This window comes from Vulpes vulpes, chromosome 16, assembly GCF_048418805.1.
Source record: "Vulpes vulpes isolate BD-2025 chromosome 16, VulVul3, whole genome shotgun sequence".
NCBI classification, from domain to species: domain Eukaryota; kingdom Metazoa; phylum Chordata; class Mammalia; order Carnivora; family Canidae; genus Vulpes; species Vulpes vulpes.
In genome coordinates this window covers 11696076-11714918 of record NC_132795.1, presented here as the reverse complement: position 1 = coordinate 11714918, position 18843 = coordinate 11696076, and the positions used below count along the sequence as shown (strand labels likewise).

The following is an 18843-nucleotide window of genomic DNA, read 5'->3' as shown; positions in this document are numbered from 1 at the left end:
CTCTCATCAAATACGTATAGCTCCAGTACATTATCGAGAGTCCCTCTACAGCTATGATTTATAGAACTGTCTAATTCTGCTGATCCCAATTTTTCCCCAAACTCTAATTTCTAAAACTGAAAAATAAGCTGAAGTTAAAATCACTATATAATGACGTAATACGGTGCTTGTGTATAGGGTAGACTGCCCATTATATCCTTTGCTAACTCTCAACATTGGTAAACTAATATAACTATGTATAATAATAATTAAATCACGGTCTCTTTGCCTCACCAATATCTGCTATAATATTACTAGGTAGAAGGTTGTTTTCTTTTTTGAGGATTGGTTTTGAGTAAGCCAGAAAAAAATTAGTGTAGAAAAATATGGGAAATACATCATGAAAAAGTCTTTTAAAGAAGTAAATAAATAAAAATATATATGTAGCACAGAGAATTGAATTGCTATTATAATCCATAACCAAAACCATTTCTTAAAATGGAACAAATAACTACTAAAAATGTTCCCAAATTTTCTTATATTGTTTTCTTTTTATTTTCTTCTAAAGAACTTAATTTTTTCTTGGTTCATATTCTATCTTCTTCAAAATGCCTTTTTATACAGTATTGCTATTTTGTAAAACTAATAGCCTACTTCTTATTTCTAAGTAGAAATAAGCTGAAAAGCTATGATTAGTTTGCAATCTGTGTCTTTATAATAACCTTTGAAAGATAAAAAATATTTGAAAGTGAAATTCAACTTGAGGGGAAAGTGTGAATAATGAAGGATCTTTAGTCATCCATTTAAAAAAAAACTGTTTGCATGCCTACTAAGTGTTGCTACTCTTCTAGGAGCTGGAGGGGGGGAAAAGATGAATTAGACACTTTTCCTACTCTTAACGAACTCACAATTTAATGATGGAGACAGATGCATAACCAGATGTATATTGTATAATGTGATAAATATAATAAGAGACAAAGAGTGGCTTAAGGGAGCACAGTGGAGGGACACTTAGCTTCAGAAATGCACAGTAATCCTCATGGAAAAGTCAGGAAGCTGAAGTTCATAGTGCTGAGAACCAGAATGAGAGTAGCACTGATTTCTAATAGATAAGGTACAACAGGAATTAAAGCATACATCTGAGAAAATGTCCAGTGCACATGAACAACTACAAATAATTCTGAATAGTCAGGGAGGAAACATGATGCAACAGGGAGAAGGAAAAGAAGCCAGATCATTAGACAGGAGCCAGAATTTGAGGCTATTTGCTTAGAGGCAAACAATGGAGAACCACTGGAGGGTTTTAAAGAACAAATGGACTTGCTTGTTTGTGTTTAACATGGATCTCTGCCCTGTGAAGGCTGGTCAGCTGGGATCCAGGTAGATTCCTCTGACACAGAGACTGTGTTAGTCTATGTAAGAGATGAAAAAAGGATTAAACTTGGGAAATGGCAATTAGGATAGAGGCCTGGGGACAGATTCGAGAGATATATTGAATAGTATGGGGGCGGGGGGAGAAGCTGATGGCTGATTTGACAGAGGGGAAACGTCAGAGGAATTAAACATGAATCAAATGTCTGTCTGTGAGAACAATAGAGAATGCAAGAGGCAGGTCACCTTTCCTTGTGTGTGTGTAGGGGGAGGAGGGGTTGATCATTTCAGTTTTATGGATCTACAGTATGTATCTAGTGTGCTCATCCTACATCTAGGTAAGAAATGTTCCTCGCTAGCTGGAAAGAGGGGCCTGTGGTAGTGGAGCATCAAAGTACCAGTATGATGATCAATTTTAAAAGAGCATACGGGAGAAAGTTAAAATTGTTAAGTGGATAAGATTGTTGAGGAAACCTCCATAAAGTGAGGAAAGCAGAGCCTGAGACTGAAACCCAAGGAACTCCAAAGACCAATAAATGACCTAAAATAAGCTCATATACCAGATGCATGAGAAAATATAATTAAATAGAAACAAGTAATTGCAGCATCATGGGAGCCAAATCAGGAGGACCTTCAGGAAATGGGGTATTGTCAATGTCAAATGTAAAGAGAGGTCTCATAAAATGAGAACTACTTAGTTGTCATTTTTGAGGTCACCAGAATTTCAGTTGCTGTGAGGTGGTTGAGAAGCAAGTTGGACAAGAAGAGAACAGAGGCAAGAGAAAATGGAGGGGAGTACTAAAGGGGCAGGATGTGGGCTGGGGGAAGTTTGTTGAGGGGATTGTGTAGGATATTTAAGATTTAAAATATTTATAAGCTGAACCTCAAAAGATGGAAGACAAAGAATAAGGATATGCCTGAAGTGGCCTCATGCTTTCTAAATACAAGTTGCTGGGTATTTAAAGATGTGTACTCTATTTCAACTCTTTGTACTTTAAGCAATGAATTAAGATATGCAATTCATATAGATCCAGCAAGATCATAGAATGACAGAAACATTAAAGTTTTGAAAAGTCAAAATTCCAATATGAGACAAAAAGGGATAAGGAATAATGCAACCCTCTGCAAAATTAGTGTTACAAAGTAAAGACTTTACAGGAAGAAAAAAAAAACTATAACATGTCAATATAACATTTTACAAAAATATCTGGAATTCTGAACTCTGAGATGTGTTAAAAATTGGCCTACTACTTACTGATTTATAAGCGCTTTGATGTACCCATATATCTAATGTAGTTGAGATATTTTGACAAAATCTCTTTCAAATTTTGAAATGCAAATGGAGGAATATTTTAAAATTTCAATTAAAATAGTATACACAAAAATTTCACTCTTCCTTCCATCAGCGAATAAATTTTCACTATATAAATTTAAAAATATAAAAAGAGTTGATAAAAAAGATTAAGGCATATAGGGAATTTAGTAATATGAAATCACAATTCTAATATCAACAAAAATATTCAATTAAAGTTTTCAAAGATGCCTTATGAAAAATAAATATCCCAGTCCAAAATCAAAATTAAATTGGTATTTATCATTGGATTCAATGATGTTAGTGTAGAAACCATGGTAAATGCCCTTAAAGCAATTTAATTACCTACTAAATTTAATTCAGAAATCTTTAAAGAAATTTCTATCCTGCTAATTTCAAATATGAGGATCATTTCTAAGTTTTCAATGCTTGCTCATCATTTCACAAAATGGGGAAGGGTCTTCCATGCAGGATACAAACTGTAAGAGTGAAAAGTCACTGAAACATGACACACTAGTGGTCAAGAGCTGTGTCTTAGTCATTTCTGAACTTAGCTATCACTATATCTGATGCACAGCAGGTATTCAAATTAAGTTGAAGAATGCATGAAATGAGAAAAGGCTGCTAAACATGAAAGTCAAGAAGAGACAATGTTAACCACCCCCTCCAACCACCACCTCTTTAGGAATATTAATGAGAATCTCCTGATAGATACTAAATGGATAACCGATTTTAAAAGTATCTAAAGAACTTATTAGAGCCAATATATTTAATGTACTTTCAGAGTAATAAAAGTGCTTTTAAGGTATTACACACATAATTTTATTTTCAGAAAATCATTGAACAGTATTCATAGTAAGAACTTTCCTTCTAAAAAAATGTGACTTGAGAGACTATTTCCATTAACTTGGTTCTTGAATTACCTAGCTGACATAATATCGACATATAAAAGAAAAGATGTTTTCCAAAGTGGAGTTGGCGTGGTGAGCTCACACTCATAGGTCAATTAGTACATGTGTTTTGGAATAAAAATTGTCACTTGTTCCATCATCCCCATTGTCCTTGTGATCTTTGTAGGGAAAAATCTTATCTCTACATGCAATTTGAAGAGAAAGGCCTAACTGCACAGAGCACCTCATCGCTTCACTAAAGGATGTCAAGGCACAGTGGTGCACAGCAGCACTAAAGAGTGGGATTTAGGAATTTAGGAATTCTGGGGCTGGGACCATAAAACTTTCATGAAGTAAGTGAACTTGGACAATATGGAAGATATTAAGAAAAGGATGGCAGGAGGCTAAATGAAAACAAATACAAAATCCTTCAGGACTAAATCAATCATTACAGAATCCATTTACCTTGGAAGATGCCAAGAAATACAACATTCAAATTCTGTCTCATTGTCATTCCTCAATAGCTGAGTTAAAGACATTTTTCTATTTACTTGGAGTTCCTAAATGATCTGGTTGGATTGGTTTCCTTTATACCTTCATCCTCCTTTTTAATTGATGTCTGGCTTTTGTTGCTGTGGTAAATTGATCTCTTCATTCTACTTCTACTTCTTCCCACCATATATGTGTTCTTTTATTACATAATCATGATTTAAAAGGGCTGAGAGGAAGACACACCAGCCACACACCCAGACTATGGCTCTGTGATCTCACTTTCATTTCCCTAATGGCTTCCTTGTAATTAGATTTGCAAAAATAGCAAAAGGTCTCATTTTGAATGGCAACAGCTGTTGACATCAACATTATATTGAATAATTTACTGGTTTAATTTTAGCTGCAAAACAATAAAACCCTCCTGTGGGTGATTATTTTAGCAGGCAAACTTTTCCCTTTCTGTTGCTGACTCTTCTGCTCCGGTGGTACCAGTTGTTTCTTCATGAAATACTCTTAACCCAAGTGTGCCAAAAACTCGCAAGGGGAGAAGTTTATTCCTTCTAGTTTCCTTGAAGCGAAGTGTCTATGTGACTATTTCAGTATCTTCAGTCTATGTGCTTATGTGGTGTAAACCAGTGAGTTGGCATTAGCTCTTCCAAGCTGCATTTGAATTTGAATGCAGAATATTACTTTACCTTTTGAGGACCTGCTACTTCACAGAGGGACTTAAGCTGATTTCTTGACCTGCAGGAAATTGTGGCAGCATCTGCAAATTGATGTCCTCTTGGCAGAAAATGATGTCGTTTGCTTAACTTCTTCAATATCCCCTAACAGCTAGCTCTTAATCTGGCAGAAAATCTCTTTATGGAATCTCAGACTTTCCTGCCAGATGTAAAGTACCCGAGATGATTCTCAACAACAAGTGTATGTATCTGTACGTGGAAGCGTGCATATATGTGTGGGCGCTCATAATGGAGAAGAGGATGTATGGATAGAAGAAGGGTAGAGTATGCTAAATTGTCCTCAAGTTGAAATGCATCACCTTCTGGAGGAAAGAAAACGAAAAAGCCCTTACTGAAATAGATTTGCTGCTATCTTTTAAAAAATTCGGTGTTGGGATTTGTTATATGAGTGACATTGTTTCAGTTCAGTGCTTTTCTTCTTTCTATAATATGCTTTTGTTTTTCAATTGCTATCAGTTATCAAAGGTAATCCATTATTCATTGTATAATGCATCCTCTTGAAACAATAGAAACTATGTACTGGTCGAAGAAATTCTAGGTTATAGGTTAACCTCTAATACAATTACTTTTACAAAATGTATTTGTGATTTTACTGATATACATATCACTAAATTCCCCCCCCCCAACTTTTTTTTTCTGTTATCACTATTTTGCCTATATATTTTTTTTGAAGGAGTAATCCAAGGCACTGTTCAGCAAAGAGAGCCATCCTTACCTTCAGCTTTGTTGTAATTACGAACCAAGAAATATAAACAGAAAACTTCGATTAAAGATTTATTAAGCATAAATCTCAAAAGTGTGATGACTATCTAGTCTTTTCTAAGATATCTTAAATATCGAGTAGCATTTGGAAGAATTCTACACTCTGTACAAAGTATACCTGCCAACAGCTTCATAAAGGTGTCAATAGAAGACTTTTAGGCAAATGTTAAACAGAAATATCCGAGAGGGTATACATTTGATTGCATAAACCATTTTCTTAGAAAGTCTTCATCTTCAAATCAACAATTAATAGAGATGAATAGAGTTTTATATGAGAATATTATATATGTAGTAGACTGTGTCAAGGATAAAGATACTTGTGTGATGGAGTCCTTGGCCAGCAAGGATGCTTACCCTTGGGTGCAGTTTGGATGGCATGGGTGGCACTCCCGATCCTGATCAGCATACTTGAAAATAAAACTGTTTGCCCCCTGTAAGCCATCTGGACATTTTTCCACACAGTTTGGGCCATCCTTAAAATGGGAGCACTTTGTGCAGTTGTCAGGTCCCTGAAGTATAAAAAACAAAACACAATAAAGGAAAATGGATGCTGTTCCCTCTGGTATTCATGTGGTCTAGTTACTGAGACTTCAGTCAGTGGCCAATCTTCCCCTAGGGAACTGGGGAGCATTTTCAGAACTACAAATGGGAATGTCACACTTTCAGCTTTTCAATGTACAAGTGAGTTGTAGACTTTCCTTTGGTTGTCTATGATTATTTGAACAACAAATTTTAAATTTTACTATGGTTGAATTATTAAGAGTTAGTTTAGGCAAATAAAATTTAATATGTAGGTTATTCTCCATCTCAAATCAGCTTGTGATAATGCTAAAACTCACATGTCTATTTATAGAGATTTTAATAAATCACAGTACAATACTGAGAGCACAATAAAGACACATTCTGATGAGCAAATATCAAAAGCCCCACAATACAAAGTAGGCGCATGCAAAATAAAATTATGTGAAGAAACTTATCAAATAATAAAGGTGATACAAATATGAGCATAATAAACTTTTTAAAAAAATATTTTATTTATTCATAGGAGACACAGAGAGAGAGGCAGAGACAGAGGCAGAGGGAGAAGCAGACTCCATGCAGGGAGCCCGACATGGGACACGATCCCGAGACATGGGATCACACCCTGAGCTGAAGGCAGACGCTCAACTGCTGAGCCACCCAGGCACCCCATGAGCATAATAAACTTAAATAGAATTAACTCAGTTTGTGAATTTGGGAGTCAAGAACTAATATTGGACAGAGCTATGTATTAGGCAGGGAGCGTCTACTCACAAGAGTGCATTATAGCTCTCTACAAATGTTAATTCAAAAGCCGTCAGACAATGCACGCTGGTGATACAAAACATCAGGAAATCAATAAATATAATATTTGTAAATTTAAAGATTGAGGTTGCTAATGAAAAACAGTGGTATAAAGAAGAAAAAGGAATCAGGAAGAGGTTTCAGGAAATTCTGGGACGGGTGAGGTTCAATCAAGCACCTGTCTATTTCACTATTTTGATGTAAGACTTAGAGCTCGAAGAAAATTATCCTATGAAACATAATCCCCATTCAACCTGAAGAGTTTGCTATTGGCAACTTCTTATTTCCTACCAAAAAAGAATACTTCACATGCTTCCAATTTTAACACCTGCTCATGGGTACTTAGGCACGTAATGCCATCTATTATACAAAATCATTTACTCTGCTAGTATGCTCAGTGGCATGACTTATTGTACAAGACAAGAGACATGCTGATGTCTTCTTGCAGAATGCAAGAATAAAACTATGAGTAAATTAGACAGTTAAAGTCAAAATTAGAGATTAGGATTATTTTTCTATAAAATTCTCCTGACGTAAAATAATATCCAGGTAAAATCAGAAGACACGAAAAGTATGAAGCTAAAATTGAAATCATATTTAACATTTACGTACACTTGAAAAAGATTTTTTGTATATTTCCTTGTTTTCTAGGCATCTTTTACCTACATGATTGTATTATCATGATATAAAACCTAATGTTCTAAGCTGACATAACTAAAATATGTCCTGACAAATCTCAAAAGAAATGAAATGTACTGATTCTCAAGCTCATTTCCATAATAAAGAGATTTTAGAAATATGTGTGTCTAATGCTTACTCTTCTATCATTATATTCCCAAAGCTTTTAAGAACCTAAGTTCAGTGAATGAACTGATTAATGCAATGATAAAAAACAGAGGTGAAGGCAATATTGTTCCTTATCTCTGATTTTAAACTACATTTGGACTCAATTATGCACCCAGCAGACTAAAGGATAAGCTAAATCCTGATAGAAATATTACATTCTTTTTCTGCAGTGACAATTGATGATTTTCACTGGTAACTACTCTAAGAAACAATGCTATTATTCACCAGTATCCAATTCTCTTCCACTTCTAGCCACTTGGAGGACTGAAATTCTCCTCCCACAAGAAGTGAGGTGTGTCTTGTTTGAGACAATGAAATTAAGTAGAAGCGATTTATGAGACTGCCAGTGCTAAACTCTCCAGCCTTCTCTTTCCCTGCTGCCATGATGCAGGATGCGATGAAGATGCGGAGATCCCATAAATGTGAAGCATCTCAGACGGAGCACTAGACCAGTAGGAGGAGGAGGGCTGCCTTGCAGGACACTTTACATGAAAAAAGATATAAATGTTCCTTTTTTTTTTGTATATGTTTTTATTGGAGTTCAATTTGCCAACATAAAGCATAACACCCAGTGCTCATCCCATCCAGTGCCACTCTCAGTGCCTGTCCCTATAGGCTACTGTAATATGGGGGTTATTTGTTATGGCAGCACAACCTTTATTAACTTTAACAACTACTTCAGCTTTTATCATTCTCCTTCTCTATCTCTTCTTTGTATGCTGCCTCTTTGGCTTATATTTTAATCTACTAAAACTCTGATTTCACTTACTTCCCTTTCTTCTCACATGCCCTTTCTTATCTTTCTTTTTTTTTTTTATTTTATTTTATTTTTTTTATTAATTTTTATTGGTGTTCAATTTACCAACATACAGAAAAACACCCAGTGCTCATCCCGTCAAGTGTCCACCTCAGTGCCCGTCACCCATTCCCCTCCAACACCCGCCCTCCTCCCCCTCCACCACCCCTAGTTCGTTTCCCCGAGTTAGGAGTCTTTATGTTCTGTCTCCCTTCCTGATATTTCCCAACATTTCTTATCTTTCTTGATAGGAACACACAAGAGTACAGGGACTAAGGTGGAAAGGACAAAGTTATAGCAGCAATGTCCACAATAGCCAAACTGTGGAAGGAGCCTCGGTGTCCATCGAAAGATGAATGGATAAAGAAGCTGTGGTTTATGTATACAATGGAATATTCCTCAGCCATTAGAAACGACAAATATCCACCATTTGCTTCGATGTGGATGGACCTGGAGGGGATTATGCTGAGTGAAATAAGTCAATCGGAGGACAAACATTATATGGTTTCATTCATTTGGGGAATATAAAAAATAGTGAAAGAGAATAAAGGGAAAAAAAATAAAAAAAATAAAAAAAAAAGAATAAAGGGGAAAGGAGAGATAATGAGTGGGAAATATCAGAAAGGGAGACAGAACATGAGAGACTCCTAACTCTGGGAAATGAACAAGGGGGGGTAGAAGGGGAGGTGGGCGGGGGGTGGGGAATGACTGGGTGATGGGCACTGAGGGGGGCACTTGATGGGATGAGCACTGGGTGTTACGCTATATGTTGGCACATTGAACTCCAATAAAAAAACTAAAAAAATAAAAATGAAATGAAATGAAATGAAATATAAAATAAAATAAAATAAAATAAAATAAAATAAAATAAAAAAATACCAAGGGCAGACATGCAAACATATAAAATCAGGGACTTGTTTTATTTCAAAGTTGGCCCTCTCAAGATTATCTGGGGTTTCTGTCACATTTAAATAGTGTAATATTATCCCATTTTACATACAACAGTTATAATCTCAGAAAACATATTATCCTTATTATATTACAGAATTTTGCCTGGGGGTGGGAGGAATCACTTCTATAGTTGAGTCCCAGTCCCACATCATACAGATTGTTGACTTTTTGGTGCAACTTTCTAATTATTATAGGTTTGGTTTCTTTATATTTTAAATGGAAAAAAGTGATAGTATGCTTCAGATATAACAGTGTTTGACAAATATACATGTGTACCAATTATTATTATTAGGGAAATATGGACAGGCCAGGTAAGTGTGCTTCCAACAGAATAAATCATAAGACCAGGTGTGGGAATTCCAACCAGCTTTATGACTTCAGTCTCATCACAATGTCGGCCTCACAAAGAAGACTCCAGAACTTCTTGGATATCTTAAATGATAGATGCCTGTTACATGGCATAGGGAAGCACATCCGTCTGTAGTTGTGATAATCAATATGTGAACCCAGAAATGGCAAAAATCTAATATAAATTGTAAAAGCTGAAAGCAGGCCATCTCCTAGTGAGAACAGTTAGGGCTATCGTTTGAGCTCCTCAGTTCTGCCCATTTCTCAGACACCTGTCCTAAGATTGTGTTCTTACCTGCCTAGCGTTTCAAGGCTTACTGATAAAGTAATCAAATAGGTTTTCTTGATTCTGTGCTCTGATCTTCCCCAAATAAGTGATTCAGGTTTACTAAACCTTTCCTATTTTTGATTTATTGCCTTTCCTATTCTCTATACATATTAATTGACAATGTTAACGGTTGGTGGTAAATTTGACTATATGGTCCCATGATGTTGTCATTTAAAAAATCAAAATGTGTTCTTCAAAAATCTGTTTTTTCACTCTTTTTAGTGAGCAAATAATTTTGAAAATTGGGGAAAAACCATTAACTATTAGGGTCTTCTATGTGTGGTTTATAAACTGTCTCAATCTTTCGAGATATACTATGAACTGTCTCAATCTTTCGAGATATACTATGAACACATATAAATTAAAATGAATTAACAAAAGATATTTACCAGCATAATTTTATACCATGGGAGGCAGCATGAGGAATAGAAAAAGCACAGGGCTGGTTTTTCAGCCTGCCTTGTTATTGTAATGGCACATTTCCAAAGACTCGGTTTCTTTGAAAGACATATTTATTTTTCATTCTTTGACTTTTGACTAAATAACATATTATATCAATACTAACATATTGACTAAATATGTTAGTGTTTAAAGAAGTCTTATACAGATAGCTCAATCTGCTTTAACAACCTATTTCAGAACTTATACTTCCCCATGTTTCACGTCATTCTTGCCAGCATCCACATTTCTCATGCTGCGGATTAATTGTGTTTTCCATTAATATCCTTAGCGGGGACAGAAAATAGCCAAATATGCCCTTTGCATACTTACTTGGAGACCATTTACATATTAAATTATCTTTTTAGACTTTGGTTCTTCAGGCCAAATCACATTACTTCTTTTTCTCAGAAGTCTGAGTTTCCAAGCTTAATCATCCTGGTGGTAGTCCTCTGAACTGTCCAAGTTTTCCACATCCTTCTTTAGATGAAGTTCCAGAATGGCTCATTGGGGCCTATTGGAAGTTTGGAGGGCTCAATGATATTTTTTTTCTAAGCTAATTAAGTGCTGAATAAGCACTCTGGTAGAAAAATTAGTATTGTTTTAATTGCATATAAACTCGTATGGAGCAATGTTGAGTTCTTGGCTACACCCAAATGTTGGTCCCCAAATAATCTATTGAGAAATGACTCAATACACACAAAAAACCCTGGAAATTTGTCTAAAGAAGGATGAATATGGCACTTTGGAATAACAAACTCATATTGACCTCATAATTAGGAGAACATCTGAATAATGGGAACCAAAGGGAGATCTGAAAAAGAATTATCATCTTCTCTATAAGGCAAACTTCAAACATGTAAATACCAACATATATCCATCAAGACTTTCCTGATCCCATAGCCCCTCTTTCATTTTCATAGCTCTGTTTTTCGTTCTGCCATAGTATTTATCACACTGTTTTAGATTTTAGTGTATAAGTGTTTGCCCTCTCCCTTCTGTCTTTCACAATGTTGTTCATAATGACATAACAGTTAAATAATTAAACATATAAATGAATGTGTTATAGTTTACCCCAAATACACCATGAATTTTTACATTCGCATATCTTTGTATGTTTCTTCTCTCCAGATTCTTCTTCAAAGCACAACTCAAACATCACTTCTCTACAGCCTTCCCTGATGCCCTACTTTCCATCCCAAAGACAGATTAATTTATCTCTTGTTTGTGTTCCTATAACAATTTATACATACGTATATTTTACAATTATTTTGGTTCAATCTAGTTACTTATGTAGTTCTCCTTTCTTTTCAATACAGTGCAGTTTTCAAGGGCATATCCATATCCTCTTTTTAAATACATTATCTGAAATATAAATATTTCAGAAATTGAATTTGTAAATATTTCATCTCTACTACCAAACAGTAAGCCTCTTGAAGGAGGAATATCAAACATGATTCCCTCTAGTAAGCTATAAACACCTGTTGAATGGATGGATAAACGATAAAGCAATGACATAACATTCACACATGAAGCTAAATAAGCCAACACAACCACAGATGTCTTCAAGCTTACCGGTCCATGGCAGGTGAGGATGCCATCTTCCATCTTCTCACACTGGGGGTCACACTCCACACAGATGGAGCCATTCTCAAACTCTCGAAATTCACTGTGAAAACATCAGCTACATGAGGTGGTATAAGCAAACAAGCTGTCAACTTAACAAATGAAGTAACATCTGCTAAAAGTCCTATTGGCAGAGTAAATTCTAGAGTCTGTTTCTCTATGTGCCAGAAGCATCAGAATCATTTCCCTGTACATTAAGGAATAAGTTCTCCATTAGGAGAAAAGATAAACTGCAGCCAGATGGCTCTCCTTGCCCTCCATTGGGTTCAACGATAGACTCATTCAGGAAACCTCTCTCTTGTGAGAGATATTCTAACATTCTTAAAAAAAAAAAAGAAAGAAAAAGAAAGGAAAAGAAAAAGAATGACTCTTTTGATGACACAGCAGAATCATTTTTACCTTTTTTAAAGTAAAGCTGTGCCTGTTTGTCTCTATATAAAATTTTACTCTTGGCTGAGCTTTATTTTTTAAACTCTGAAAGAACTATTGTATTTTTCTTGTTGCTAAGTTACATGATATTCCCCATCCCTGTCCTTCAAATCCCAAGACTCTTCAATTTATTTTTGGTGAAACTTCAAAAAATGCTTTGATTTCATTTTTTCTTTTAAAATAACTGCCTTGGAGAATTAGAGAAAATATCTTTTTATGGCAGATTTTATATTCTTAGATTATTGATCTAATATCACAACATCTTTTCAGTTTAAAATCTTTTTGAAGTAATTCTATATGGTGCAAAATAAAAAAAACAGTTTAATGATAATATTCTAAAACTTTCTAATTAAAATCTAGGATGATGGTTATCCTTTCCCACAACCTTACATTTTGTAGCTATTTAAATATTAAATGTTATCAATAATAAGCCTTCCAATCAATATCTACTGTCAAGTTTTCATTTCAATATTTGGATATCATTCATGTATAATATGTTAAATATCCCATTCCTACTAATGTTTCAGAGGATGAAGCACTGGATAAAGACAATTTAGAATGCCAGTTATAAGTCATTAACAAAACCTGACTAAATATTTATAGTTTCAGCATTATTTTGTGTCTGTATATCATGAGCTGTCATTCCAAGCTAAAAGCATTGTAAATATGGCAGTTATGGATTAATTAGGTGATAAATTTAAATGTATTTTTCCCTAAAATAAAGTGTTCACTTATTTTCATAGTGAACTATCTCATTTGGTTACTGTAAAGCCTTAATAAATGATGGAAGTTTAAAAGGTGGGCTATCTTTTCTGTTGGCTAAATTAAAACTACACATACTGTAAAGCAAAATAATTAAGTTAAATTGATGGTTTGGTTATGTATCAATGCACATATTTAGTTACATGGATTTTGCATTTTTAAACTGAGGTGTTGGTTTGCTATGGATTAAGCTTCTTCTTCATTTTTTTTTTTTTGGATTAAGCTTCTTACAAATTTCCTTAAATTTAAAATCTCAATTACATAGAAATATTTTCTTCTGCATGTTTCATCAACATGAATTATATAAAGCACTTGACAGAGGAAATCTTCAGAATAAAAACGTCAAAATGACCCAGTATGGGGGTAGGGGGGATGGTTGGTCAATTGTGAAAATAATCAAAAGTATCAGTAAAATGAAATTATAAAACAGTGACAGCAAAACCTGCAATCATTAGTAAATTCCTTTTTTTAGTACAGTTTCTTGGGTTGCTAAAGGGTTATGTTACTGAATGAAGGTCATAATTTTTGTGGTACTAAAACACTGTCATGCTTTTTAAATTTTTTTTTCTCTTCTTGAAAACCACTCTCCACACAGAGTTGACAAAGTGAATATAACCGAAAAAGTCATGGAGAACAACCTAGCTGCCTTTGTTTCTATAGACTTCTGTTTGCATGGCTTTGGGTTCTCTTCCTTTCTGCTCTCAGAACAGAATCTTCTTATAATTTTCATTACCTCTTCCGCTCTTCATTGTCACTGTCTCCATCATTGCTTTTTCTTCTCTGCTTCCAATTCATTATACAGTGACTTTGCCAGAGATCCCCTTCACTTGAATCTAACCTAACAAATCACCGTCTATTGAGCTGAATTTTGCATACTGAAGTTTTTGTCACTTTTTTTACTACTCTACATTTCTCACAGTCTTGCTGTGTGTGCTACCTTAGCCAATCCTGTGATCCAGAGCAAATGCTTTGGAGTCAAGTTCTTCCCAAATGTGGCTGGTGTTGCCAATGCCAACACTAATACTTCTAGGCCTTAAATCCCTTAATATCTCTAGACTTCACTTTGTAAATATTCTCTGTGAAAGGGAAAAAGTGTTTCAATGAGAGGTTGTGATTTTTAAATATAAAAATGCCCACAAAGAGCTTAGACTGGCACTCTTTCTGATGTTTCCATGTTGTTAACATTTCAAAAGCATTTGACCATGTTGCCAGTTAAGAACAATTTTAAGATTGCATGGCAATGAGTTTTCTCTTTCATTTTAAATGCTTGCACACTGTAGTTAAGAGTTGCTCAAATACAGTAACTACTATGACCTGGATTTGAATGCTAACAGCCAGGAATTAACTGATTTTCTTTTTGCCTTCAGAACCTCCTCTTTTGAGGATTTCTTCTTATATAAAAATTATATAAATGTCGGTCCCCTGATTTTGGTAAATGTCCTATTTGTCATTTGTTGTTAGGAGCTTTAAGTTGACTAACAATCTAATCAGCTTAGATTAATAGACACAAAAAGAAAATGATGATAATCACCTTAGTAGTAAAAATTCTAGCAACACTTAATTATGCATTTTCTCATTTATTAATCATAATTATCCTATGAAGTTGACACTATTATTATTCCCATTTTCCATATAAGAAAACTAAGTTTAGAACAGTTAGGTTATTTATCAAAGATTGAAAACGAGGAAATAAAAAAGAAAACAAAAAGAAAACGAGGAAATGATGAAGTTATGATTTGAATTCATTATTCCTCAAAGGCTGTTTTAACTACCAGGCAATGTTGGAAGAAATTAGTCAGTACCACAAGATTGGAGGTGGAAAAATCTATCACTGCATAGGCTAGAATTATGTCAGACTTTTACAAGGTAATTTCATTTATTATCCTTCAAAGTAGCCCTTACATATGATTTCCTAGAGACCTATTCCTGTTGCAAAATACATTAAAAACATATATTTCTTTAATACTTTTGGCGTAATGACTTAGAAAATGTTAAACTTTCAAAACGGTCTAGTAATCAGTGTTGTTTATTTAGAAAACAGGCATTTTTCCTTTTCTTGGCTTTCATTATTTTGTGGACATGAGACAAAAGATGGTATATGCATCCACATATTCATCCATTTCATATTTCTGACAAGGTTAAAACTGAAATATTAAGGGAGAAAAATGTCATCTGGAAAAGAAACAGGATGGAACTCACATGCCCTAAATTCTAGGGCTGACTTGATTCTTCGACAATAGGATGACACTGGTCAACACTTAATTCTATCAATTTTCTTTTTGTTTTTTTTCAGATTTTATTTATTTATTCATGAGAGACACAGTGAGAGGCAGAGACACAGGCAGACGGAGAAGCAGGTCTCCAGGATCATGCCCTGGGCTAAAGGCAGGCGCTAAACTGCTGAGCCACCAAGGGATCCCCAATTCTATCAATTTTCACTGCTTATAAGATGTTGCTGTTAGGGGCACCTGGGTAGCTCAGTCAGTTAAGCATCTTTAAAAAAAAAAAAAAAGGATGTTGATGTTAGAGAAGACGATTTCCGGAGCTCAATTCCTCTCTAGAACTGCATATATATGTCAATGAATTCATAATGTAACATTCACTAAATAATATTAAAGTCTATTAATTAAATTTTAACAGCATTAGTGGATTTAGAACAAATAATCATATTTTGATCTGAAGTATTTTACATACAGATGGAAAAAATGTAATAGTTATGCAGTAATTCCAGATGAAAACATTCATTTATAATGAGAATAAACATGACTACAATTTAATGAGAAAAGCAATACATAATTTGCTATCCATTATCAAATTTATGAGCTGATTGTACCTTACAAAATTGTAAGCTGAAAATTTCCTGAAAAACAATTAAATTCTTATTTTGAAAAGTTTCATACTTAAACTTCTAATTTTATTTTTTTCCCTAAATTTCATGAAGGGAAATGGTTTTGGTCATCTTTCAAAGAAGAGACATATTAATATATTATTATTATAAACTGTAGATTTCTATCTTTCTGATATAAAATGCAAAAGTACAATGTTATCACAGATCATGAAATGTTGCCTAAAATTGAGGACAATTCTATTATCATTGTAATGAAATTGCAATTCATGGTTTGATTTCAGAACAAGTATATTCTTAGTATATTAACCATTTAGAGGTCATTTAAATAATAAACTATTGAATCACTAATGACATGCAGAATTCTAAAACTATAAGGATTTGAACCTGTAAAAAATAAAAATAAAATGGGACAATTCATGAGGCAAAAGAAGAAATGAGATAATTTCAAAACTACACTTTTACCAACCTGTTGAAAATCCTTTCAGTGAGCATCATATGAAAATTTGACAGTACTAAAAAAATGTATTATCAGACTAATAGAGGACAACTGTGATGCATGAAATGGTATGTTATGATAAACTGGTTTTATGAGTATGTGAAATGCCATGTAAGAAGAAATACACTAGGTTTATTGTTGGCAATGTGATTATTATTGCATCACAAGGAATTTGAAATTATTTTTTTATAAATGTATTTTTTATTGGTGTTCAGTTTGCCAACATATAGAATAACACCCAGTGCTCATCCCGTCAAGTGCCCACCTCAGTGCCCATCACCCAGTCACCTCCACCCCCCGTCCACCTCCCCTTCCACCACCCCTAGTTCGTTTCCCAGAGTTAGGAGTCTCTCATGTTCTGTCTCCCTTTCTGATGTTTCCCACTCATTTTTTTTTAATTTAAAATACTGCTTAGGTTATCTTTAGAAAGTGGTAGACTGCTTTCAAACACCTCTCCAAGCAGAAACTACAAAGGCAATTTTTCTATAGGGCTAAGCAATTGTCAGAGAGATTGAAATGTATATCGTTCTTTCTAATATACAAATAGACACATAACTTGGATGGAAAAAAATGTAATAGTTATGCAGTAATTCCAGATGAAAATTAATAGGAAAGCATGGGAAAAAACTACTATTGGGAGATATGAGAGGAAAGATTACTTGTAACAATCTTCTTCATAAGGAAAATAAGAATATATTTTTCAATTTTGCTTCAGTATAAATTGCTACAATTTATTAAGAACGATCTATTTCAGTCTACTTTTTATAAGTTTGCATAATAGTCAATACATATTTGGACTTGTCTTACTTCAAATAAAATTCTTTCCCCTTAAAATAATTCTTCAGGTGTTTTCGCAACAAGAGCTCCCCTTAACATCAGCCAGCACACACATTCTGCAATTTCACCAATTTCTGAAATTCAGAAAATTTCATTTTCTTATCATTTAAAAATCTGAACCAATCAGTGCCTCAAAGCTCATGAGGTAAAGGTGATGTTGTAAGATAACCTTACCCGTCATAGAGGTTACAAGACTCTATGCAGCTCCTTCCTCTGCTGAAGCGACGGCAGGACAGGCACTGATCGGGGCCAGGTCCCCAACAGCCATCGCTTGAACACAGATGGTTGCACACCATTCCTTCAGCAGCTGGAAAACACACCAAATTCAAGGGTGAAATAAAACAGAAGGCTTTGTTAAGACTTAACCTTTTAATATGAATTTTCCAAAGTGATGCTATTTCTGAAGAAGTTTATTTGAAAGAGATCTGTGGCAGAAAGGTTTGCTTACTCAGTCACCAAGGCCCACACTGTCAACTTCTTCTACATTGCAGAGCCCCCATCAGTGTGTGTATATAGAACTGCTACATTTTCATAAGAATGTACACATGTCAATTGTCTACATCAAAATTCTAAGGAGGAAGGGTGATAGAAATTAACCCTCCCTTTAAGGCAAGAAGCAAACCACACCTTTCTCAATCCAGCCCTTTGCTCCACTGAGACACCACAAATTTTAACTTCAATTCCGTATGAGAGTTTCATGAAGAAATTAAACAAATAGTCCTTGTCTTAAACAAAATTTAAAAAAGAGAAAGAAAAAGAAGAATGTCTGAAAGGTAGGAGGTGAGGAGAGAAATGGAAATAAAATATAAGTTTTTTTATAGGCCTCTGCTTGCCTTGATATTTAGTCAAATTAGCACATGTAAGGAAAAGGTTTTGCAAATATATGAAACAAATTGTAGTCACTGATGAGGAACTATAGAGATTAAAGTAATAATACTGATTTTTAGACCTGTCTCTATATATTTGTTGATGGGAGGGGTGCCAAAGAATTTTGGGACTGTTAAAATTGGGACTTAGATTCATCGTCTGTTTCCTTTTATATTGAGTAACATTTATTCAGTATATTATTATTTATATGGAATAACATGATTTTAGTCAAAGGATACCAGATGTTGATTAAGGTCCTATTAAGACTTTAAATGTTATTCTGAGTGTCAACAATGATTTGAGTCATCTGAAACACGATTTTATGTGGTTTTCATAAATTATTAAGAATTTCCAAGAAGATTAAAAATAAACATCAAAAATCATCTTTATCTTCACATG

General features: G+C 34.4%; 1 protein-coding gene across 4 annotated transcripts in view; it reads right to left on the bottom strand.

Annotated features, from left to right (window-relative positions):
- ERBB4 (erb-b2 receptor tyrosine kinase 4) overlaps window positions 1–18843 on the bottom strand; it is a 1095199-nt gene that overhangs the window by 247791 nt on the left and 828565 nt on the right. For all 4 annotated transcript variants that reach the window (XM_072742096.1, XM_072742098.1, XM_026002035.2 and 1 more), the window contains exons 13-15: window positions 17752–17884; window positions 12155–12248; window positions 5904–6058 (exon numbers count right to left, since the gene is read on the bottom strand). In XM_072742096.1, the coding sequence (XP_072598197.1) occupies window positions 5904–6058; window positions 12155–12248; window positions 17752–17884 (382 nt within the window). The remainder of the gene's footprint in view (window positions 1–5903; window positions 6059–12154; window positions 12249–17751; window positions 17885–18843) is intronic.